At 37.0% G+C, this 26,378-nt stretch overlaps 1 protein-coding gene across 4 annotated transcripts in view; it reads left to right on the top strand.

The window, feature by feature from the left end:
* vti1a (vesicle transport through interaction with t-SNAREs 1A) overlaps positions 1-26,378 on the top strand; it is a 164,309-nt gene that overhangs the window by 38,183 nt on the left and 99,748 nt on the right. For all 4 annotated transcript variants that reach the window (XM_067430528.1, XM_067430527.1, XM_067430526.1 and 1 more), the window contains one exon: positions 3,219-3,303. In XM_067430528.1, the coding sequence (XP_067286629.1) occupies positions 3,219-3,303 (85 nt within the window). The remainder of the gene's footprint in view (positions 1-3,218; positions 3,304-26,378) is intronic.

The following is a 26,378-nucleotide window of genomic DNA, read 5'->3' as shown; positions in this document are numbered from 1 at the left end:
CGCTCGTGTTTGATATTGAAAAAAGGGGAGAGAAGGGAAGACAATTCTTTTGAGTCGCATTCGCATTGTTCCTGGGTTCCACGTTAATAACTTACAACTGAAGTATGGTTCTTCACGAAAGGTAAAAAAAAAATGGCGAACAAAGAAAAAAGCAAAAAAAAATTGGCAAAAAATCCTTCGTTTATAGTATCTAAGAACGTCTTTGTTGAAAAAGTAGGTGTCAGATAAAAAGGCATACATGCTTTGGCACAAATGAGAAGGGGCGCGCACAGAGGCGGTCGCAGACGCACCAATATTTATCATGCCCTCTTTAAAAGAAGCTTCTGTTGAACTCCATAAGACCAAAAAAGAGAGACAATTTTGACAGTCATGCCACTCTAATAGTGAATAAATGAAGAAAAAAAGAGATTTTCTTTTATTCAGGCCAGTTTGGTCTAAGAGAGTATATGCATCCAGGGCTTAATTTTTTTTTTAAATATCTGAACTGATATGCTGGTATCTAACGTGCTTTGTTACTCATAAAGAGCTCCTTGCGGATACATTTGAATCCACACGTCGGACCTTTATCAAAAACAAATTGGCAGTAGTGAGGTAATTCGTTTTGAAAGGTGATTCTTTCACATTTTCTGGAAGTCGTTGCTGTCACTGCACCTACGTGGCCACCTTCGTTGTTACCTCGGTGTGTGTCACCCTTATTCCCCCGCACCCCGCACACTCGCACAATAGACATCAACAGCCCCCCCACCCCTCAGAAAATAGACCGACTGAGGGAGTGAGAATGAGCGAGGGAGAGAAATTCAAGAAAAAGCTTTGAAGTGGCTTTCCTGCGCGCAAGTCTGCTGGTCGTCTCCCCGAGACGTGTCACCTTTGCCGAGAGGGAATAGGAAATCACGTTTCGAATGGTAATGATAACATACTAATCACTTGAGCTCTTTGAAGATGGGGGAGCGAGCTACTCTGTCAGTATCCCCGGCTGCCTTGTGCTTCCAGGCACATGGGCACATCCCTGGTCTAGGTGTATTAGTTTAAGCGGTGCATGTCAATACGTCCCCTCCATCTCAGCTGATCCAGAGGGGCTCATTAGGCAGAGATGGCTCCCTTTTCCCCATACGCACTCCCACCCCCGTTCTTCTCTCTCTCTCTCTCTCTCTCTCTCTCTCTCTCTCTCTCTCTCTCTCTCTCTCTCTCTCTCTCTCTCTCTCTCTCTCTTTCTTTCTCTCTCTCTCTCTCTCTCTCTCTCTCTCTCTCTCTCTCTCTCTCTCTCTCTCTCTCCCACTAACACCCCATCCCTTAAACTATTAAAAAGTATTTCAGCTATTTTAAATGACATCTGTCAACTGAGAGGAGGAGAAGAAAAAAAAGTTCAGACAGTTTTTTCTCTCTCTCCCTTCTGTGATTGTCAAACTTTGAAAAGTGGAATGTCGTCTATTTTTCATTTTTATTTCCTTGGAGTGATTAGCCGCTACATATTTTGACAGCTTAACTAGAACTGGAAACTGGTTTCTCTCTTTTTTTCCCCTTTGCCTTTATTCTTTCTGTGCATGTATATAGGAATAAAGGTTAACATCCTTTTTGAAATATAGTTACCTCTCTCTGTTATGTATTTAAAAATGGAAATGCAGTGTTCTAATGCAATGTTCACAGTCATAAATGATATGGCTTATCAGAAAATGGGTGGTGGATGATTCTTAGCCCTGTTTTCGGTATCTACAGTGGGGTTCAAACATTTGAGACTTCAAAGTTTTAAGAAAGTTGATTGTGCCAAATTTTAAACAAAGTATTGGTATGATGTGAAATGAATGAGACATTGCAGATCCTGAACAATTTCTAAGTCAGTAATGAATTGAGTATATATTTGTGACACTGAACTGATGTTCTTCTATTGAAACACAAGATGCTCTTTGGATCATTCTCAAATTATGCTGGATCACATGATCAGGTTTTAAGAAAAAAGGAAACAATGAATTAATGAAAAACCAAGTGAACTTTTTGACCCCACTGTAGGTTATTTTTTAGCACTTGTATATTTATATATGTATGAGATTTCTTTCTACATAAAATATTATTTCGAGTTCTGTATAGTGTGTGTGCACATGCATATACTACAGTTCAAAAGTTTAGGTCAGTAAGATTTTTTTTTGACAGTATTTGATTTTTTTATGACTTCTATTCAGCAGGGATGCGTCAAATTGGTCAAAAGTGACAGTAAAGTCATTTATAATGTTAAAAAGATTTCTATTTCAAATAAATGCTTCTTTGGAAATGTATATTCATCAAAGAATACTGTAAAAAATGTATCACACTTTCAAAAAAAAAACAGTTTTCAACTGTGTTAATACTTTAAATCTGCATATTAGAGTGATTTCTGAAATGACACTGAAGACTGGAAGAATAATTGCTGAAAATTCAGCTTTGCTATTTTAAAGTACACTTAAAAATATATAATTTGTATATTATAATAGAAAACAGTTATTTTACATTTATTCTATTTTACTGTATTTGATGTGTGATTTTATTTTATGTTATCAAAAGACGAGTCTTCATTTGACGTACATGTAAATGCTGTTGACAATGTGCGACAATATTATTTGCGTCTGTCTGTCTGTCTCCTGGCCATGGTATCTATTTTCATCTTACATTTATCGACTTCTGACTGTACATCTGCAACTCAAAGCAGGGCGTGCTAAGTTTTCCTTGAAAAAGTCTACATGCATCATTGGTTTGCATTATTTAGAGTAACCTCTAAAACATCCACACTGCACTGTAGAGAAACTATCATGATATCATGAATTTATAAGACTAACAGTTACTGTGTAATCTGAAGCAGCATTTGAAAATATATTGCAGCTCAATTAGCCATCCCTCCCATGCTAATCTTTGCCCTGGTTCTAAATGTGAGCTAATGAGATCTGGCAACACCTTCAGAACAAAGCCACTGCAAAAAGGAAGTCTCAATTAAAAAGAAAGGAAAGGTGTTAGATTGGAGCTCCATCCTTTTTTGCTTTAGAATTTGCACGAAGATCAGTCCAATTTGTTATGAAAACTCAACTCGTAATTAGACGCTCTTGAATCAATGTATAAGTTAAATTAAAACTTAAGTGGTCTATACCCTTTTGTCTTAGTGTGCCTATTATTATGTTGAAAATGTCTCTGTAAATAATGTCCCAGTCTTCTCAATCACTCTCATTGTTTTCTTTCTGTCTGTGGTTTGTTTTCAGAGAGCACATCTGTTGGATAACACAGAGAGGCTGGAAAGGTCATCTCGGAGGCTGGAAGCTGGCTACCAGATAGCAGTAGAAACCGGTAGGCATTCTGGGTAGGGGGGTGAGCGACAGCAAATTGTCTCGCTCGTATGCACGCTAAAAAGAGAGAGAGTTGGAGAAAAAAAACGCCTTGACGACTGGTGACATTTTCAGGAGCACATCAAAGAGAAGCAAGGGAGAGAAAGGTGTAGAGCAGCAGCCGCAGTGCTGTTAGGCTCACACAAAACACACCGCCTTATTTCCATTCACCTACGTGTGTGTGTGTGTGTGTGTGTGTGTGTGTGTGTGTGTGTGTGTGTGTGTGTGTGTGTGTGTGTGTGTGTGTGTGTGTGTGTGTGTGTGTGTGTGTGTGTGTGTGTGTGTGTGTGTGTGTGTGTGTGTGTGTAAAAGAGAGAGATAGAGTTTTTAATATGGGTACCAAATGATGGCGTGTCGACTAGAATAAACAACAACAGCCTGCCTCCACCGTCCTGCAATTCTTCAAGCTAAATAAAGACAGAGATCTTTTAATAAATATATTAATAAATAATAGATTTTCTAAATAAAGCACCCTCAACGTCACCCGATTCACACCTGTCTGAAGATTAGTTTTCATCTTTAAATACAAGAAAATGAACTAATTTAGATCTGAAATAGATTAAATCAGCAGGCATCTTTTTTTTTTTTTTTAGCCTGACTGTCAACGTGTTGTTGAAGCAGAGTGTATTCCTCAGAGACGTATCAAAGCTCGTTCTTCAAGAAGCTGCTGGCTTTCTTTGGCTTCTGCCTTAGTTTTGAAAAGTTTGTTAATTTACACTATAATGGTAGGGTGGCTTGTGTGCCACATCGACACAGTTAATAATTCAAATCAAGAAAGGGTTGCACAGACCATTGCCGTTTGATGTCTCGCAAGAACGACTCACAAATTCATAAATGCAATCTGCATCCTCTGCTGAAAAATTTAGTTTCATTTATTTTGGATCCTCTCAAGCCTGTGCTTGGTATTTTCTTTCCTTCCCTGCATATTTTTCTCTCTCTCTCTCTCTCTCTCTCTATATATATATATATATATATATATATATATATATATATATATATATATGTATATGTGTGTGTGTTTGTTTATATTTATGTGTATATATATATATATATATATATATATATATATATATATATATATATATATATATATATATATATATATATATATTTGCGTGTGTGTGTGTGTATATATATATATATATATATATATATATATATATATTTGTGTGTGTGTGTATATATATATTTATTGAATATCGAATTACATCGAAAGAAGGCCTTTTGTTTTTCTGCTATTCAGACATTTTTTTTTCTTACTTATGTCTGCCCAATTGAATTGGCTGCTTTTCTAGTAGGTACCAAAGCAATATACCATACACTTCAACGGTGGGATCAGACCCCCTGTGAGAGAAGTTTTTCCCCCATAAAGGACCGCTTCTGCCTCTGAGACCCATCACAATGCCACACTGCTCAGTGTGGGAGCCGCAAGCGCAGAACAATGTCTGTTTACTCAGCCCTTCTCTAACCGCGTTAAAGCGCAACTCGGCCTGTGCGTCTCACTCCTGTGATCGTAATCCCTGACCCCCGTACCCCACCGACCACCCCAACACTTGCGTACACACACACACACCTGCATCTTAAAAGCGTAGCGGCAGGTAGTCCTAAACTGAAGTGGCCCAAGATTGACAAACCTTATACTTTTGGGATTTGGGCATAGCAACTGTGCGGCAAATGCACAGAGTCAGGGTAAACATGGACCCGCTTTGGTGGCTGTTGAGGAGCTACAGGGATAGATGCGCTTTGTTTGGGTTGCAGCGATGACCCTCGCTCGCCGTGTCACACTGAGGCAGATCAGCCAGTTTATAAACCGTGTGTTAAAATTCACTCGAGCGGCAAACCACACCTGCTACAGCGCTAGCTATCGAGCGCCTTCAGGTTTCTGCTGTCCTGGAACAAAAAAATAAATCTATATATATTTTTAAATATTATAGAAAATAAATTGAATTAATATGTAACTACTAATAAAAAAGGAAATTTGATATAATATTTTAAGATTTTTTGTTTTTATTTATTTAAAAATATATATTTTTTGCTTTTATTATAAAACTTTAAATGTGCTTTAAATGTAAATATATTTTCATATTATATTGTATTATTTTTCTATATTATTAAGTATAAAATAAATATAAATATAATGTATTGAAATGTTCCACACAATACATATGTTTGCATTTATATGCTAGCTCATATATGCATGTACATGTTTAAAGTCATAAATAATATCATAATTAGTTAAAAATAATATTAGTATGTTTTCAAATGGTGTATAAATTGCAAATTACTTTATTATTTACTCCACAGTTACGATCAAATTTACTTTAATAATCATTTCACTACTACTGCTTCCTACCAATATAGTGCAATATTGCTTGAGATTTAATTGTTTCATCATTTAATTTGTAATGTCTGTTCTTTTGTAATTCATATTTTCAAGTTTCACTAGCAGAGTATATTTAGGATTGAAACATGTCAAACTTGCTTTTCATATTTATTTTTTATCAATGTTGATTTGTCCAATTTTTCTTATACTGAATTCTTAGAATTTTTTCCTGGGATTTTAGTAAAATGCTTCCTATCTCACAAATTGTGTTAAAAAAAAAAGAAGGAAAAAAAGTAATTTGAATCTGATGTTTTGACCGTGCCAGTGAGGATATTGTGTTTGTGTGATTTTTAAGGGTGATTTAGTGCGTGATGTGTTCAGTCCAGCAACAGCAGCATGTCAGGAGCACTCCAGGCCCTCTGAGAGATATTGAGAGTGCTCTCTGGACATGCAGAGCTTTTTACCAAACTGTTTGTCTCATAAATAAAGTATGGGTCTTCATTAGGAGAGGGCACCCACTTTAAAGCTGCCTGAACTAGAGGCACGCCGGCCTGAAGAGAGCCTGGAGTACAGTAGGAGGGAGCAAAGCAGCCAATTTAAAGGCATTTAAATCAGAGATGTCCCAGAGCCAACAAGCATTAAAAAAAAACTAATCAAAGAAGTGCCCGGCTGTTTATAAAAGCCAATGAAGTGGGCAAAAGAGTTTTTGCATGATGGAAAATAAAATACTCAGGTTGTTTGCAGTCACATTTAGGATTGTTGAAGGAATAGGATAATTCAATTGTTGAATTTCGGAATAGGATCCCCCCCCAAGAAAACAATTTAATCGTGGACAGTTTATGGAATGACCTCAAAATCTATTAATTAATCAAAATGAATTTTGGCGGAGTGTCCGATATAAACAAACAAGCCGAGAGAAACAATGTCCGCAAGGAGCAGAGCGGTGGCCCTCGAATACGCAGCAGCCGCAGCCGCAGCGGCGGATCGATGGGGCAAAATGAAACCAGCTCATTAGGGATTGATTTCAGCAGTGTTTAGATAAGCAGAGTGGGTCGGGGCCTGGCCCCTGGGGCCCTCACCAGGGCCCAAAGTTCACGCAGAGCCAGGTAGAGAGCATCTCTGCAGGCCATCATCTTTATTAGCACCCAGATAAGCTGATTAGGCCTTGTCAATCAAAGGTGCCAATGACTCAATCGAGAGGCCCTTCTTTTCTTTCTCTCTCTCCTTCCTTTTTTCTCTCTTTTTCTTTTTTGTGATAAATCATTGAAGCGACCAACAAAGCAGTAGCCATGGCGGCTAAGCTAAGCAGCCCTGCAGTTGTCACCAAGACAGACGCAAAGACCCTGTGATGATGTGACGACTGTATTAAAGAGTACATCAATTTGTTTGAGAGCGGTTTGATTTTTTTTTTCTTTTTTTTCCGCCATGGTATTAAAAGACGTGCGGGGGGGAGTTGTCATTGTCACCGAAGGCTTTACGGAGAAGCCAAGCGCTCCCCCCGATAGAAATAAATAACGAAATAAATGATCGAATGAAGAAATAAATAAATATGTTTTGTAAACATGAAGAAACGCTGCTCCTTTTGAGCGTGAGCATGGCTTTAAGACATGCTGTGTCAGTCCATGGGTGTCAGAGTGTCCCAGTAACAGACACGCGATTGTCTCCGTTTCTCCGTTACACTCTGTCTAGCTCCTTTTCTTTCTCCTCCATGTTATCATCGTTCTTTCATTTTCTTTCCTTCATCCCTCTCCTCCGGACTTTCTGGTTGTTTTCTGCCATTTTATGAAACTGATAACTTTGAATAATGGAAAAAAAAATTCTTTGTGTTGCCATGGCCTTTTCTTCTCAAGGACTTCATTTAGACCTTTTTTGTTAGTTGTTATTATTAAGTTTCAATAATAATAATAATAATAATAATAATAACGATACCATAATAATTAAAACAGCAACACATTTAAAATGCCTAAAATAATGAAAAAGGTCAATGTGGAATTGAATGCATTATTTATAATTTTTATAAATGTTATTTTAAATAATATTTTAAATAATCTCCAAAAAGTATATATTATTTAGTTCTATAATATAAAATGATGTAATAGCAATGGCAGTAAATATATATTTTTTAATGTTTAATATTGTACTGAAAAAGTTCTGATATTGTTAAATAATGTTGAAAAATCTTTTCAACTAAAATAATATATTTAGGTGTTTTATATAAATGTGTATAATAATATTAATAATAACAACAACAGCAATACAATAATTTAGAGCTGTTTTATGCTGGGTAAATTTAGTTAAATGAATGAAAAATGTCAAAATGAACTAGAATGTGTTCAAAAATGTACTGAATATGTACTGTTAAATTATATTTTGAATAACCTTTAAATAAAATATTTAATAATATATTTAGAATATTTAGTTATATTATTGATTCAATAATAATAATGATAATAAATGAATTTAAGCTTTTTTATTCTGAATACATTTTTAGTAAGGTATCAGTGTTTATATCGAACTGTATTTAATTTGTTGTACCAGTAATATCTCCTCTGTAAGTAATTGTTTCATTGCCTTTCATTATTTATTTCAGCGTGGCTGTTCCAGTTGATTTCCGTCATTGTATATTCGTGTTTAAAGTTTCAGCACATCGCTACTGTTCTCTCTTTAATGAGGACAATTTGGTGAAGTGGATTTCCTCGAGGTATAGCATACCAAATAACTTGGGTTTTTGTAGTTTGCTGAAATCTGAATGCCGTATTGTGTTTCAAAAAGAATATGCCGTTATTTGATAATTGTTTGATTCATGGAGCAGAGCCACAAGAGTTAAATATTTCAATAGCAGAGTTTGCAGATATGCAGAAAGGAGAACTTAGCTAGAGTGGATTTTCTAAAGACAATGGTGGGTTTTTGTGTTGTAATGAGGGCATTTCCTCATCGAAAATGTATGATTTTTTTGGGCTACAACTTAGGCCTGTACTTTAGAAGTTTGAACTTATGTTAGAGCTTATTAGATATGAATGCACAATGTAAACCTCTCGTTAAACATTGATTCAAAGAAATATGTATATCAGTGATGGGGTGTGTGAGTGCAATATAAGGTTTTCGACTCTGTAAATCTACCTACGGGTGAGCTGTTTATCGCAAAACCCCCCGGCGGATGAAAGGCGATGTAATAATGATTTTTTTTCTCTCCTAATCGGGCCTTGTCAGCGAGGCGTCTTATCGTGGAGAGGAAAATGACACCGATACTATCGAAGAGCCCAGAGTCCAAGTTTGTGTCGCTCCCCCCCAATCATGCCGGACCCGGCCTCGCCGTATCTAGCGCCGCCACAAACGGCAAGCGGCGCTTTTTTCATCTGGACTTCAAAAACGGTCCCCGTCATTAAAATTGCACCCGCGTTCGGCTGCAGGGATCAGCCGCTCCGGAGCGAAAATGGGATGTGGGAGAGGAGGCTCGCTAAATGTGCTAATTCTGTCCTCACATGTTTACGGCTTAATTTTAATCGGTTTGAGCGAGGGAGGAGGGAGGGAGGGGTTGTTGGGGTGGGGGCTGAAAAAAAAAAGCCTCACATTGCAATAAATCGCCATTATCTTTGACACCGAAGGACTCAGCTGTTCCAAGGATTTTGGGGTCTGTTAGCAACAGTATTATATGGAGACACACAAAAGTGTTTACGCTTCAATTGCGGTGGCTGAGGTGCACTCACTGATTTCAGCACGTCTAGACAAAGGGCCGAACTTTCACAATGACAAAGCCAGGCTCTTAATGCAAGAGCTGAACCAACAAACTTGACTAGCCAGTGTGTTAGTGTTCGCATCTATCTGTCTCCAGGATTGCCGATAGAGAGTGCAGGTGTCGACTTGTTGATATATTCTTTTACGATATTTGCTCATGTTAAGTGCGATCATTGACTGTTGAGTCGCCTAAAGCATTTTCAGAGGGTTTTTTTTCCACTGGGGTGATGGGAAGCAGATCCATTTTTCTAGATAAACTATTGAGTGACAGAACGAGAGGCAAGATTCCCACTTGCATCTTATGAATAAGCCTCTCCAGCAAAGCTTGCCACCAGCTAGATGCATCAAAATCTACAGTATCCTCTGGATTGAGTTCAAACTAAAGTACGAGTTCAAGTTTCATTTGTGTAACTTAAACCGTGTATAAATGTGTAAAAAGGAATAATATGTAAAGAGGCATTTATAGGTCATAACATCTTTTGGTAACACTTTACAGTATGTGTTATGCATATTACTTAATTCTATAATATTTAAAAAATGTATATTTTAATAAAATTGTTGTTATTATTATGATATGAGGTACTTGTACTTCATATTATTGCTGTATTTACTATTTGCTGCTGAAACGGACCGAGCACTGTAATGTAAAATGTGACCAGTCTTATTTTATTAATGTCTTATCATTTTTTCTTTGTAATATTAATGCTACAAAATGTATTCAGAGTAACTTGTCAGAAAGGTAGAGAGCGAGAGACAAAAAATACATTTTAATTTCAGATCATATGTGTCTATTTATATCAGACGCACACAAACAGTCTTTCGTTGACCTTTGGTTGATGGGGAGAGAGGGAAAGAGGGCACTCGAGCTGGATGGCGTTAAATAAAACTGTTTTGGAAGGAAATGGAAGACAAAAGCGAATACCCAGGACCCCCATGGGCGCTTCCTCATCGGCCGCTTTAAAGAGCTGGCACATCTGAGGCGCCGCAATATCAAAAAGCAGAGAGAAAAAGTGAAATGAAGTAAAAGGAAAAGTGGAGAGGGGGGAAGAGAGAGTGGCAGTACCTTGTCACTGCGGAATGAGGATTATAAACGGTAATTGTGTGATGGGAGTGACACGCTGATGACAGCAGATTGATGGCAGTTGAAAAGCAAGCGTAATTCACTAAGGAGTCGCAGAGAGTTGGGTGGCTGAGATTAAGAGAGGAAACTAGTCAGACTGAGCTCTGAAAACACAGGCGGAGTGGGTACAGAAGGGCAGTGTTTAAGGCTTCACTTGTGCTTCCAGTTTAGTTTTTTTCTCACTTTATTCAGTGCATCGGACCAGAAACAGACAAACTCAGAGTACACCGCATTATTAATAAACTGTTTGTTGTTTTTCTGGATATTTCTTGTAACCCTGATACATGTTGACAATGCTAAACATTTGTATTTTAGCCATTACAGTAAAAATATCAAACTTTTTTTTAGATGCAGGTATACATTGTAATTAAATATAAATAAAAAAACTGGTTTGCTTTTACTGAGCAAGTGGGTTAAGATTTGAAAGTCAAAAAGTTATATTTTGTAAATTATTTTGTTTTCGATATATTATTTAATATATTATTATATAAAAAATATATATATATATAATTATAATTTAACTTGTATAAATATGTATGTAATGTATAATTACATTTATTAGATATAATTTATATTAATTTATTACAATAACAATTTAGTAATTTATTACAGTTATTATTTTTGATCAGTGGAAACAATAGAAAAAGTCATGTATACTGTTGTGGTAATTCAGTCTTCATAGCAACAGTCTGACCTATCATTTTTATTTTAAATATTAAGTATTATTTTATTACATTTATTGTCATAATCATTTTATTTTACAGCAGTGGGGAAACACCTTTTTTGTTTTTTTGACCCCATTTAGGTCAGACACCTTTTTTATATTGAACAAAAGTGTATTTTTGTGTCACTTTAGATGCCATTCAATCTTAAAACAGTAAGTCTTACTTTTCTATTTACAAGTTAATAGCTGTTAATAACAAAACTGGCTTCATCATCATAAGTTTGAACAGCTGCTGGACCTGCTTTGTTATGGATAGTTAACCCAGCAAAGATAATCTTATTTGTTTTCAGATTAAATATGGCTCAATGTGTGACGCTTAGCGCATCTCAACGCTGACCACCTCACAGTTTGCAGTACGTTTTAAAAAAAAGCCCATCATTAGCGCTGTCCGTCTGTCCCTCTGCGGCTGCTTGTGTCACACCGTCCCTCAAAGTGGCTTCCTCCTCGGCGGGCCGCGCCCTGGGCCGGTGCGGCCGCGGGCTCAGGACGCCCACTGAACATGAAACGCATCGCCCGATCTGTCAGCTGGGGGCTCCATCTGTCAGTCAGTGGGACAGCTTCACTTTTGTCTGGGGAGGGAGCCGGGCAGATACAACGGGGGGGCTGCCGCGTACCCCATTTTGCGTTGTGGAGGACATCCTGCTGCCATCGTCCTGACATATTTAATAATAGTTTGCAAGACTGTTATTGAAGCAGACTCTTTTTAAGGGGCAATATCGCTGCCACCTAGGGTGTTCAATGTATTTAATTGCTGTACTCACCGTCTGATTATTTCACTTTGTAAGTTTTATAACAGTTATTTTTCTTTTTTTAATATATAGTTCAATATTGTACATCAAAGCTTTTTTTTCTTCTGTGACTGTTGTCTTGTGCAGTTTGACTGCCACGTAAATTAATCTGCCTTTTGATAAATATGATAATATGCATGAGTGTAGGCTGCAGTCTATGGTTTGGCAGATAGGCTGCGCCCTTGAGCCACCGTAAAAAGGATGAGCTCAAAGAATTGTCTCCACACAGGGGGACAAGAGGCCTCCACCACTCAGCTCTCTCTGCTCCAGTCTTTGGATGTTTCTGCTGGTGCTGAAAGTTCCTGAAAAGATAAGCTTTGCTCACAACTCTAGGAGCTCATTTGAGTTTTATTTATTTAGCACAGTGTTTGTGTGTGTGTGTGTGTGTGTGTGTGTGTTTGAGAAAGAGAGCAAGCGAGAACGAGTGTGTTTGTGTGCAGTGCTGAATCCCTGCTGAGAGCATCAGTATTTTCAGATCTGTGTGTAGGGGCGATACTGAACATCAGCAGCATGATATTTCAGCTATTATTATTCACCCCTTAAAAAGACCTGACTGGATTTGTCACATCACCTATGATGTCAATTTGAATTTAATAAGAGGCTGATACTCTTTGGAAAGTTTCTCAATCATTTGTAAATCTAAACCTTTTTTTCTTTCTTTTTTTGTCACTGTGTACATATTTGATACTGAATTATTTAGAATAGGATACACCATAGTCAAGGTTAATTTACTTTGAGTGTTTGCCTGTGAGCAAATGATTTGTAGTCTCAGTACTGGGCTTAAGTGGATTGATGCCTTGACTTCAAGTCATAATCAAGGGAAAACATTTTTCTTGTGTTAGAATCTTTTAGTAAGAGGGGCCATTTAATATAGATCATTAAAGTATTGCGTTAACCTCTAAATCCGAATTAATTTTTTTTTTATAAATAGTTGCTCTAAATGTAAGTATGGTTTATTATTGTAGGAATGAATTTCATAGTAGCAAAATTACATCTTAACATAAAAAATTACACTTTAAAATTAACTCTTAAAAAGACTTCTTAACATTTTTGCATTATCTTAATCACTTTATGAAACTCTTTTTATCTTTAAATTAGAGATGGATGTATTTGTATACACCCTTTTGATAATATATATATATATATATATATATATATATATATATATATATATATATATATATATATATATTTCTCAATTGGATATATATATATATATATGTTGTATAAATATATTATACAATCTATATATTTATATTGTGTAATGGTTTCTTTAACAGGATCCATTTTCAGTCTTTAAAATAAATTAATAATGCAATTATTATAAAGCAAGTGCAAATATCTCTTACTAGTGATTCTTGCACAGATTTTGTACAGAATGCTTCTTATAAGGCAAGACACGTAGGCGAATAGGGGAAAAAAACGTTGATTGATTACATAAAAATTAATACAAAATAATACATTTTTTATTCAAATAAAAATTATATTACACCTTTTCTGAAATGCTATATTTAAAGGTAAATATAATTGTAAATATAATTTTAAATTGTAAATATAAATGTAAATATAATTTTATGTATATCAGACATTATCTAATTAAATATTCACTCATTTTTTTACAGGCAGAAACAAAAACATTTCTGCCATGATTTTGAGGAACAAATAAATTAAGTTTATATATTTATATATAGTTATATATATATATATATATATATATATATATATATATATATATATATATATATATATATATATAATTCATTTTTATATATATATGTCATGTTAAGGTTGATTTCACGGTATAGATTTTTGTCCAGTGTTCAGCTAACTTGTTTTCATCAACGAACCCATAAGGCTTAGTTGCCATGCATAACCACATTGACCATGGTGAGGTGATTTCTGAAAAATCTCACACGAAACACCCAATGCCATCTGCTGCTGCATACTCATTTCGATTACACATGAAACAACGCAATCCCAAGTCCTCAGCCTGCCAGAGATTGCCAGCTTCTTTTCATGATCAACTCAGATAAAAATAGTCAGGAAAGAAGTCTTGAAACTGCCAAATGACAGACAAATTAAGTATTGCGTGTATGTGTTGTATCATAAAATCATTTAAGAATATTCCCAAGATTCTAGACTAAATGCAATTAGTGCAAAATTTTTGGCTAAATTCTGTTGTTATATGAGAAGACGGAAAGAGAATCGTAGAGATAATGTGATTTATTTGGAGAGGTTTAACATTCTGGGCCACCTGGATTTATTTGGGCCAAACACCGCTCTATCCGTCTGGGCCCTGCCTGTCCTGGAGGACTACAGTGAACAGAAGCTACCTCTTCAGAACTCACACCTGATCACCACGTTTATGTCCATCTCTCTTCCTCTCTCCCAGTCTGTCTCAATCTCGCTCAACCTCCTTTAACTTCCTCCCTCCCAGCGGTCCTGCCCTGTCCTACTTAACTCCAGCCCATCCTGCCCTTTGATTTGTGCTACTTAGCCAGCCACAGATCATCTGCACTCTTCACACACTGTTTCTGTCATATCCTCTTATGTTTACGGGGATATGTTTCACAAACAGATATTTCGTTAAAGGTCAGCACATGCAATTCCTCCCCACCCCCCCACCCCCCATTATTATTATAATTATAATTGAGAGACTGTGTCTAGGATGTTGCTTTCTTATAACATTGTTTGATTAAAAAGATGTATTTAAAGGATGCCACATGAAAAGATGGTGCATTGGTACATAAGCATACCATCTGTTACTTTTACTTTTGTAAACTGCAATGGCATAGTAAAGCATATTTTTGTTTTACAAGTTTGATAGGAACAATGCAATATTCTGCTGCTTCTCAAGTATGTGAAAGGTATCAAACACCTTGTCTTTTATCTGGAAATTACCCCAGGCCCTTAGCTGTTAGTGATCCAAATTAAGAGTATCATACAGGGACCCATTGCTCTGTTGATTACTTCGGTAGCCTAACAGCTCTGTAATGGTTCAGTTCATGCTGATCTTGTTACTGGGAGCGAGTTTCGTTGCTCAATTTACTAAGCACCCGTAGCCTTTCTTTATTTCATGTAAAATCACAGAAAGCTCTCATTTGAAGTCCTTGTAGTTACTTTGTGAACCTGTATGAAGCTTGTGGAATCTTATAGGGAGCAATCTAAAGGTCGCATCTTAGAAAGCCATCATGTGGAGCCATTAGAATATTGTGGAGTCATTTAGGTTAGTCATTAAAGTTAATATTAAATGGATTTAAAATATGGAGTATTATACCTTTTGAAACTAATTTGGAGTAATCTGTATAGGTAGTCTTCTTATATAGAGTTGTGAAGCTTGTGGAGTCATCTTAGGGAGTCCTTTTGATGAGTGAACTTCACCCTTAAAAATAAAGGTGCCAGGAAAAAACAAAAATGGTTTTCACAGTGATGCCATAGAAGAACAATTTTTGGTTCCCCAAAGAACCGTTTTGGGAAAGGTTGTTTAAAGAACCATTTATTTCTAACCATTTTATAGTCTTAAGATCCTTTTTTGCACTACAAAGAACCTTTTGTGCAATGGAAAGGTTATTTGGATATTAAAGGTTCTTCATGGAACCATACACCCTGCCAAAGAACCATTTACGAACCTTTATTTTTAAGAGTGTTTGTGAATTGTCTTATGGAATCATTGTGCGGAGTCACTTAAAGCTTGTGGAGGCATCTTAGGAAGTCATTTTAATCAACTTGGTGAGACACCTTGTATTGAGTCATTTTTAAAAGTAATTTGCAAAACGTCTCAAGTCATCTTGGTGAGTCATCTTTTATAGGAGCCATTTGAAGCTCGTATAGAGTCATCTTAGGAAAACGATGATGTTTGCACAATCTTATAAATCATTTGAATCTGATGGAATCTTTTGAAGCTTCTAATGCAGTCATTATATATGTATGTAATGTGTAAAAAACATTTCTGCCTTACTACTGATTAGATTCTAGATTATTAAAAATGGAAAATAGTTAAGTAATTGTTTCCATCTCTTTGTGCAACGGTCCGAGAACAACATTGGTTTGTTCCTGGGTGTGAAAATAACCGTGGCTTTTTACGAGAGGGGCTAACTAATTTCTCCATCAAGCTAATACAGCATTAGTGTGGTTTTAAGATGGCTGCTGTGGTAATTAGTGAATTGCTTTGAGTGGGCCAGGCTGGGCTGAGAGTAGGTAAGAGATGAAAAAAGAGGGCAGAAAGGCTGTCTGTTTCATACTCTGATGGAGGTTATATTTTCTGTGACAACTGGACCACAGTAATCAAAATGTGTTAATAATCCCTTCAAAGGGATGGCGCGGCATCAGTGGGGCCTGAATCCCCTTGTTAGCAGCAGAGCTGGAAGCTCCACCCTCCCCAACCTGAATCAGCCTCAATTACAAACACTGCCGCACATGAGAGAACACTGCTATTGTCAACACATGCAGACATACATGATAACACGTTCATTTGCATACTCTTACATGAGCATACATGCAAACACACAATGATTCTTTTCAACTTTATTGTCAATATGAAATCCAAATTGATGTATTGTTGTATATGGGTAAATGCTTCTTTTCTGTTCTGATCAAATTCTTATTTTTAAAAGAAGAATCTGGAAGAACCCATGAATCCAGAAGAGAAAGACTCACTAGTCAGAAAATTACATTAGGATGAAAGAACTCACCAGAGATGACCCAATCCCAGGAGGCTTTGTGAATGACGTAATTGAGCCAGTCTCTCAAAACATTTTCAGGATTCTTTGAATTTCTTTGGTAATATAAATATCTTTACTTAACTTTTAAACAATTGAATACATCCTTGCTTAATAAAAGTATTTACATATCAGGACATTATATTTAAAACCATCTGGTCCTGGGTAAATACAACTTTTGATGAACAACAACACATGAACACAAAAACAGGCTAAAATGGAGAAGTTATGGGTGACAAATAAAGTACACCCTCAAAGGGTTAGTTCACCCAAAAATTCTCTCATTAATTACTTACCCTAATGTTGTCAAAACCCGTGAGACCTCCGCTCATCTTCGGAACACAAATGTTAAATAGTGAATATACAATTAGTGAGATGGGCTTTGTAACAACGTCTTTAGTGCCTTTTATGGGTCTTGAGAGAGGAAATTACATTGGTGTCAAAAAGGCCTTTCTGAGCCATTGGATTTCAACAAAAAATATCTTAATTTGTGTTCCGAAGATGAACGGAGGTCTTACAGGTGTCGAACAACATTAGGGTAAGTAATTAATGACATCATTTTTGGTTAAACTAACCCTTTAATTCTTTCCAAGTGAAAAACATTCCTAGGAGTGGACGTCCCAGCAAATTCACTCCAAGGTCAGACCATGCAATGCTCAGAGAAATTACCAAAAAAACCAAGAGCTACTCCTCAGACTCTGCAGGCCCCAGTTAACATGTTAAAAGTTAAATTTTATGACAGGACAATTAGAAAAAGACGGCACAAGGTTGGCATGTTTGGAAGGGTTGCCAGGAGAAAGCTTCTCTCTAAAAATAAATAAAAAACATGGTAGCATGGCTTAGACATCTGAACAAACCTCAAGACTTCTGGAACAATGTCCTTTGGACAGATGAGACCAAAGTGGAGATGTTTGGCCATAATGCACAGCACCACGTTTGGCAAAAATTGAACACAGCATATCACACAAGCACCTCATACAATCAAGCACAACATTTTAGAGTCAAATGCAAGGTCATCTGTCCAACAGCTTGGCCACAATTGGGTCATGTAACAAGACAATGATCCCATGCACACTGTTCAAGCCTATAGTAGCTGTATATGATTTTAAATGTATTGTTATTTTTTGGTCATTCACAGTACAGTAGTTCTTTACAACCATCTGCAAACTCATTCAGTTTATAGATTTTTCACTTTTCACATCAATTCCCAATGGTTACAATCGAGTCTCGTTTTACATACTTGTTGAATGTTGTTTCACTTAGAAATATGTCACATTATGGAGATAAAAAGAAAAGACTGTACATGGAAATTGTTATACACATCTACAACTGACCAGGTAAAAGCTTACATCCTGCCTGCCCTGTTGATACCATATTATGTTGATCCAACCGCCCACAGATGATCCCAATGGCCAAAGGTTCGCCTCTCAGCTCCAGTGATCATTGCATTTTGTTCCTCCCACCAGCAGAAGCCTCTTATTTGCCCTTTGGGTCTTCTTGATCAGGCGTGATAGTCTTGGCATATTTACTTTATCACTCCACAGTGAGCTCTATTTAAACGTAGACCAAGCCAGGCTCAAAGATGAGAAACACGCTCAGTAAACATCAGGACAGATTTGAGAGTGTGTAAGACTGACCTGTGGACATAATACTTTAATCTCATCAAACAGAGCCTTTTCCTAACATGTTGCCCATTCCCCCCTCAAAGTCTTGAATCGGGAGACTGTGTAGAAGAGTTTGCGAGAGAAGGCCCAAATGGAGAATGTTTTAGTCATAGAGCTCAACAGTAGTCAGGTAATAAGCGTCACTCACTAAACCCTGTGAACGCAGCTTTCTCTCTCTCTTTCTTCCCCCCTCTCTCTCTCTCTTTCTCTCTCACTCTCCCTCTCCCTCTGTCAGACTTGCCATTATGCAGCCCATTAGCTGAAAGGCTAGGTAGAGACCTAAGGTGGCCCTGAGGGTTGAAAACCGAGTAGAATCTTCCAGTCACATCACATCCAGCACGATGCAAACACCTGTCTATCTGCTCACACGCTTTGCAAATCAACCCCAACGCAGCAGCCTCCTCTGATTGATGAGTGTCTTTGTTGTGCTTGAAGTTGTGAGGTGCTTTTTTAAAGCTAATTAAAACAGAGCGCTGTTTTCCAAGTTGAGCGCCTGCCATTGTAAGTTTAGTTAAGGAGAGTTAGAGGCTGGAGGTGAGCCTGTTAAATATACATGGGTGCAGGTGAAAGGCCACTTCTGATCTGACCTTAGAGCAGCTCTGCAGTTCTCCCCAGGGACCTCTGTGCCTGCTGCAAAGGGCAGGACTGGAGATACTCAATAATGTAAAAGACGTGTTCAATTAAGACCTGTCCTCTACGCCACCATGTTCTTCGGTGAAACAACCTATTTTTCTTCCATAACATGACATTTCTGGTGAAACAGAATAATGTAAGGCAGGCTTTGATTTCATCACCATATTGGTTATATATATATAGACTATTTCAATCAAATCTTTAATAAATAATCTTTAGCATAAAAAAAATAAATAATTTTTTTTTCATTCTGTATATTACAAGTATAAATTGATGCCTAAATTTACTTGTTGCATTTTAAGTTTTTTTCTTTTTAATTGATTTAGACATGTATTTTTGCAAATTATTCGCCATTATTAAGAGATTATATGTAATAGAGTAACTTAAACTCACCTGTAGCATTTAAAACATTTGATACGTTTTATTTTTAATTTTATTTATTTAGAAAAATGTAGCTTTATAATACATATTTTTTAATATTTTGTTTTAATTTTAAATTTATTTGGACAAAATAGTATAGATTTTGAATTTGTAAATAACTTTACCCAAAAATTGTAATATCAGTACATTCCTAATTCCACCTATTTTGATTTTGTGGACATTATTTGGGTACAACTTTGGTGACTTGGTGACAGATGAAAGGAAAGTTTTTGATCGAACATTACATGAATAACATGCAAAAAAAAATAAAAATTAGGTTGATTTTGATTTTACAGTAGCCATGTAAAGTTTTAGGAGTTTAGTGCTATTTTATGTTCGTGAGCACGTCCAGGCTCATACGAAGCAGGTTGTACGTGTTTGTATATTTACCGTGCATCCATGCAGCGTGCCATGCAAGGCTAATGCCTCACTCTGTCCCTCTGAAAGTTGGCTTCAAGCACTGGAGGACTCATTGACTTTCTAATGATCACTGGTCAGCTTGTGCGAGTGCCAGGGGTTTAGCCCATCCGCACTACTCAGATATTGACTGAACACTCGGCTCCCTCTTTTACTTCGGCCTGCCGGCTCTGTGTCAAAATCCATTACTGCAGCCTCTATGCTGCGCACAGACAAGAAAAGAGAGAGACGGATAATTTTTAGTTTTTCTCCTCTTATCCTCCTTGTTGGCCTTTCCTCTGGATCCACCTCCTCTGCTTTGTCAGAGAGTGAGGGTAACCCCTGGCAGAAGATCATCCAGTAACGCAGTAGCGGATGACATATCGATCGCGTTCCCGTTTGGGCAGAGCAGAGCGCTAGGCCCTCCTCTGTTCCCGGTCCCACACATTTCCACTAGGATGGCTCTCGCTAGCTCCCTGACCCCGCCGTGCTCTATTGTCGATGTAGATTTCCTTTTCATGCAATTCCGCCTTTTTTCATTTTCATGATTCCCACATAGTAGCGTGAGAGTCTACAGTTGATGTCTCCGAAGACGTTCGTAGTAGACTTTTATGAAAATTATTTACTTCCTGCCAGACCATTGCATCATGTTCCGGGTGCAAATTCAAGGGTGTTTGAGCTTAACCTCATGATATGGTGTAGAGGAAACACGCCTCTGGGAGGTGCTAGGCCTCGCTGTTATACTCCAGGGAGGCTAAAGCTAAGCTAGCGGTCTCCAGAGAGGGCTGTCGAGGAGGCGCAGATGCGAGGTGTGCTTGTGACAAGTGTCAATGTGATTTCCTCCATCTTTCTCGGCTCTGAATGACATGACTAATTTTTTTTGTTATTTATTTCAATAATGGGCCAAGAGATGGAAAGGAATAACAAAATGACAACCAACTTAAAAGCACCCGAGGGCACATGCCAACACGTCACTACAGTGACACTTTCCTCCGCCTCTCATGACGGCTTCTGTCTCGACAGGTACCACACACACACACACACACACACACACACACAGACACATACGCAGTGTTGCCCAAACCCTCAGGCCCTTGAGATGGCAGGGGTGGCATGATTGTGTTTCTATGTTATCTGTGATCTCTGCTTACTAGACAAGCAGGACCCAAAGCTAAACCCAATCAGTGCCTGTTGAGGTGTGTGTGTGTGTGTGGTTGTGTGGTTGTGTGTGTATGTGTGTGTGTGTGTGTGTGGTTGTGTGTGTGTGTGTGTGGTTGTGTGTGTGTGGTTGTGTGTTTCACAATGAGAGAGTTTGCCAAGGACACGGTGCACAGCCAGGAGCTGCAACGGTGTGATGGTAACTTTTGGACAGGATTTTGGACAATGCTTGGTAATGTCAAAATCTGAGGCAACAGATCCTCATCTGTTAATTAAAAGCCATGATTAACAGAGGGAGTATCATTTCCTGTTCTTGATGTTATTTTCCTTATATAAGTATATTATATGCATATACATTTTACATTGGAATGAAGAAATTATGTATAATTATGCACAAATTCATTTGTAGAATTTAGTTTTTAATGTTATTTATTTTTTACTTTTTAATTTAAAAAAAATTAATGGACAAACTTGCACATAATTAATTAAATAATTAATAGTATTCTAATAATATAATCCATTTTTATAATTTTGTTTTAATATATTTGGATAAAATAGTATGGCATTTAAATATTTTTTTAAAATATTTTTTTATTTTATTTATTTGGACAAAGTTGTATACAATTTTAATATCAGCCATTTACAGTTATCGACCATTAAACGGACGTTGAAATTTGTCTTTTCTTCTCTATTTTAATGAAAGATTATAAGGGGACTTAAGTCAAAATAATAATAGTTACATTCACGGATAAAGAATTTATAATAAATACGGCAATACTTCATAAAAAAATTTAAAATTGTATTCTTGACTTTAAGCAAACTTGATGACATTAGTCAATAAGGTTATAGAGGTGGAGCAAATTATTACATTTCAATGAAACTTTACAGACATTTTTTTTTTTTTTTTCATTGGAATAACATCCACCATTGATGTTATTGATATCGTCAGAAGTAGTATCGTTATTCTACTTGCATGTTATATATTTTGGAAGGAAGAGATGAATATACATTCCCAAAATGTCAGTACCCCAAAGCTAGACATTAATGCCAAAACTCAAAAAAGTCTTTGTTTAGTATTCTCAAAGGTGGATCAGGGGCCAGATGGGTAACGCATTGTGACAGAGGTGATGTCTAAATTAATCATTCATGCTCTCTCACATGGCTGTGTGCTAAAATATTAATGGTGGAATAAATTTGATTCGGGGCCTGTGATTAGAGGGGTGCCCAGCACCGGCATGTTTATTTATGCCCTGGAGAGCAGCTGCAAGGGTCACACTCATCTTTCTACCGTACATATACCTCAGTCCAACGCATATATATACATCTGGCTTTGTACATACGTGTGTGTGTGTAAAGTAAGAGGCTCTGATATGTATTATATATTATCGAGCTTATTATCATGGAGATGCTTGTTATAAATAATGTCAAAGGTGGGGTTTCATTGGTAGGGGTCTGTGTGTGAATGTCTGTTTGCCAGTTTTTGGTATATCTTTAGTCCTCCCACCGCTGGGTGGGGACATTTTAAGGTTGAAGATGAAGACGTCTGTGCGGGTCTTCTATCATTTTTAAAATGCATTTTGAGCAAGTGACAACCTCCCCCAGTTTCTCTTGAAGCCAATACGGAAGTGACTTAGACAGGCTCCAGAGGGGAGCAGAATCTCATGGAGCCCTTTTGAACTTTACAGCAGAAAAAAACATGTTTACAGCCTGGTACAAATTGTGGTTTTGGTCTATATACCTGTAACCTTCATAACTGTGAGGGGGGTGAATTTTTGTACAAATCATTTACATTATATAAAGCACCCCTTTACAATGCAAGTAAATCACTCGCATTTGCTGGTAAATCTTCACTTGGGGTGACTAAACAATACCTATCATTAGCCATTGGCTAATACATTCTCAGATTTTACTTGCCAGTGTGTGTGTTAGAGGCTAAGATAGATTTCCACTCCCTAGAGAAACAGTTTCGCTCTTCGTCGAGCGTTCTGTCTATGTCAGTTAAGCTCAATGGATGCACAGCGTACCTGTATTTGACGTACCGTAAATTCTAGGGTGAAGACGCACAACTCATCGCTTTGAGAGAGTGCTGTGTTTCTCTCGCAAGCACGTGCGCAAAGAGAGAAAGACGACGCAGAATTAATGCGTTACATGTAAACCATATTCTTTTATTTTCCTGTCTAAACAATTTTTTTTGGGAATTATTCAGCTTTTAAGATAAAGCAGAAAGGTTTTTCTGGTAGTGGGCTAGACTAATGCGCAAACGGCAATCTCATTAGCTGTTGCTCATCTATTAACTTCACTGTTCAAATCAGTTGAACGCTGTCAACGTGATTAATATTCATGAACCCAGCATCTCATCAATCCTGCGTGGTCTATATTAGTAGTAGTATTATTTTTTTTTTAATAATTACTATTATCTATTAGAATTAATTAATTATGGGACTTTAATGCGTTAAAGGCACAATATGTAATGTTTCAGCATTAAAAATATAAAAGATCACTATATCTATGTTATATATTTTTTAAAGTTGTGTGTTTACATTATCCCGACAGTTCTAATTAACTTCTAAATCCAGAGAAATTAATATTTTAATTCGAAGACACGGACCGTGTCTTTATTTCCGTTATGTCGCCAGTCTTTCACGTCATATCCACGTTTGCGTCTTGCTTCCTGCGGAACTCGGCGGAACCATAGATATCTATGGGCGGAACCGCCAAACTCAAAGAGGAGCACTGACAGACAGTATAAGGGGAACCCCCGTATAAAAAAGTCTGTATGATAATGGATCATGACTACTCTTTGCCTGTACGTTTTGTCAGCTCAACAAAGCGCAAACGTAAGGGTGAAAAAAATGACCCGAGAAGATTTTGGGACAGTAGAAGAAGCAAGAGACGTGTAAACCTTGGAGAAGCCTTTGAAAGATGGCGAAATCTTCGTGACAAGCTCGGACTGCAGAGAGATGCTGATCTCGCTTGCGTTTTAATAAACAGGTCATTTAAGTAACCATTCAGCTAACATAATAATCATATAATCATAACATGCTGTATGTTTGCATATTGCATAGCGATCTTGACCACATTGAGACGCGTTTAGCTGAATACGTAATGTTATACATTTTGTATCGGCTTTTCAAACAGGCGGATTCTCTGTTTTTGGAGACTGAAAGAGCTATTTTTTTAAAAACTGATTCAAAAGTATTTCTATCCGTATATTTGGTGACACGATGATGTCATGTGTAAAACGCAGATGGACGAGCTATTATTGGTTTTATATGTAGCTGGAGAAAGTAACGTTAGCTTCATAAGGTAATATGCCACTATCTTTGTCAATTAATATAAGGTGATCGTCACTTTTATCATATGTTAATACTAGCTACATATAATATTGATTTAATAATGATCTACTTATTCATATATCTCCGAGTTCCAAAATAAATGTTTATTAGAATGATTGATGAATGTGGGGAGCGACACAGCGCGTGTTCCAATGAACAACGTATTGCAGGTGCTGGTTCTCTCATTTACTGTTTTATGTTGGTAATGATAAACTAAATTGAAATGTATTTCCGTATTGAACAGTTGATATACAGAATGTTCGACAATCGCGGATGCCATGTCAATATATCTATAATTTGAGTAACTCAAATTATGATGCGCGGTTAATATGTCAACATAGCCTACCAACTTATAGGTATGTTGGCACAGCGACCGCCCGCTCAACATACTGTCTCGCACATTATCTAACGTTACTGATAAGTTTGTTAAGTAACGGTAGCTTGCTGCTATTTCATTAGATTGACATTACATAAAGTGAAAAGCCGTAACTAAACTTAACAATAATAGAGATGTAATATAACAATCAATTACCTTGTCAGTGAACATGTTTTCTGCTGGAGATGCCAGATTCGCTGGTTGACAGTGGCAATAATGACAACAACTCCCATGAGCCCACGCACTTTCCCGACGTCACCAAAGTACGTCAGTTGTTATTATTTTGAATGAGTGACCCCTAGTGGCCAAAAGTTGCATACTGCACGTTTAATTAATTAGGCAAAAAAATAAATAACAATTTTAAACACACTTATTTTTGCCCTTCGCAACGTTTTTCAATGAATGAGTTTCGACGGACCGATTAATTAGATTCATTTTTTGAATCAAGTCTCGGCCCTAATATTTATATAATTTATATAATATAAATATTATACATGCATGTGTACACATTTATATACACAAAGTTTATTTTGGATGTGTTTAATCACGATTAACCGTTTTGACAGCACTAATGTAAATAAAATAGTATATCAGTCTGGCGAGTAAACAAAAAAATGTACTGGCTAATGGCGATTCTATTGGCAAGGTGTGCATAGAGGTTACCTTAAAGTTTTGCATAATTAAGGGCATGGCTACTTTGAGTGACAGGTGGATAGCTGTTTGTCTGCTGTCTGTTAGTCATCACGTCACCTCAGCTCCACCTACGTCTTTATCCGTTTTCTGTTTTTTTCCGGGAGTGACGCTCTGCCAAGATGGCAACGGCCAGCTCGACCCTACTTTACGCTTCCAAACTGCTCTTCAGAATCCTATGGGTGACATCACATCACGCATGATTTTGAGTGTATTCCTGGCCAAAAAACAACTTTATTTTATTGTAAGATATATTTATGTATGCATTGAAAATATTATTTTCTTTAATGTACATTGACTACTTTATACATGTTCCTGCTCTTAAAGAGAATCAATCAGTGTTGATTTCTTGTTGACTTTTAATAGTTCTGAGCTAAGATTAGTTAGTTAAATTGAGCAACACAGTTCTTGTAGATTTTGGTACTTCATTTCATTGAGTGCAATCTATTTAAAATATACAGGTCCTTCTCAAAAAATTAGCATATTGTGATAAAGTTCATTATTTTCCATAATGTAATGCTAAAAATTAAAATTTCATATATTTTAGATTCATTGCACACCAACTGAAATATTTCAGGTCTTTTATTGTTTTAATACTGATGATTTTGGCATACAGCTCATGAAAACCCAAAATTCCAATCTCACAAATTTAATCATATTTCATCCGACCAATAAAAGAAAAGTGTTTTTAATACAAAAAAAGTCAACCTTCAAATAATTATGTTCAGTTATGCACTCAATACTTGGTCAGGAATCCTTTTGCAGAAATGACTGCTTCAATGTGGCATGGCATGGAGGCGATCAGCCTGTGGCACTGCTGAGGTGTTCTGGAGGCCCAGGATGCTTCGATAGCGGCCTTAAGCTCATCCAGAGTGTTGGGTCTTGCGTCTCTCAACTTTCTCTTCACAATATCCCACAGATTCTCTATGGGTTTCAGGTCAGGAGAGTTGGCCGGCC

The sequence above is a fragment of the Pseudorasbora parva genome, chromosome 21 (genome assembly GCF_024679245.1).
Source record: "Pseudorasbora parva isolate DD20220531a chromosome 21, ASM2467924v1, whole genome shotgun sequence".
Lineage (NCBI taxonomy): Eukaryota > Metazoa > Chordata > Actinopteri > Cypriniformes > Gobionidae > Pseudorasbora > Pseudorasbora parva.
Note: the sequence above shows the minus strand (reverse complement) of the source record. Positions and strands in the feature narration are given on the sequence as shown.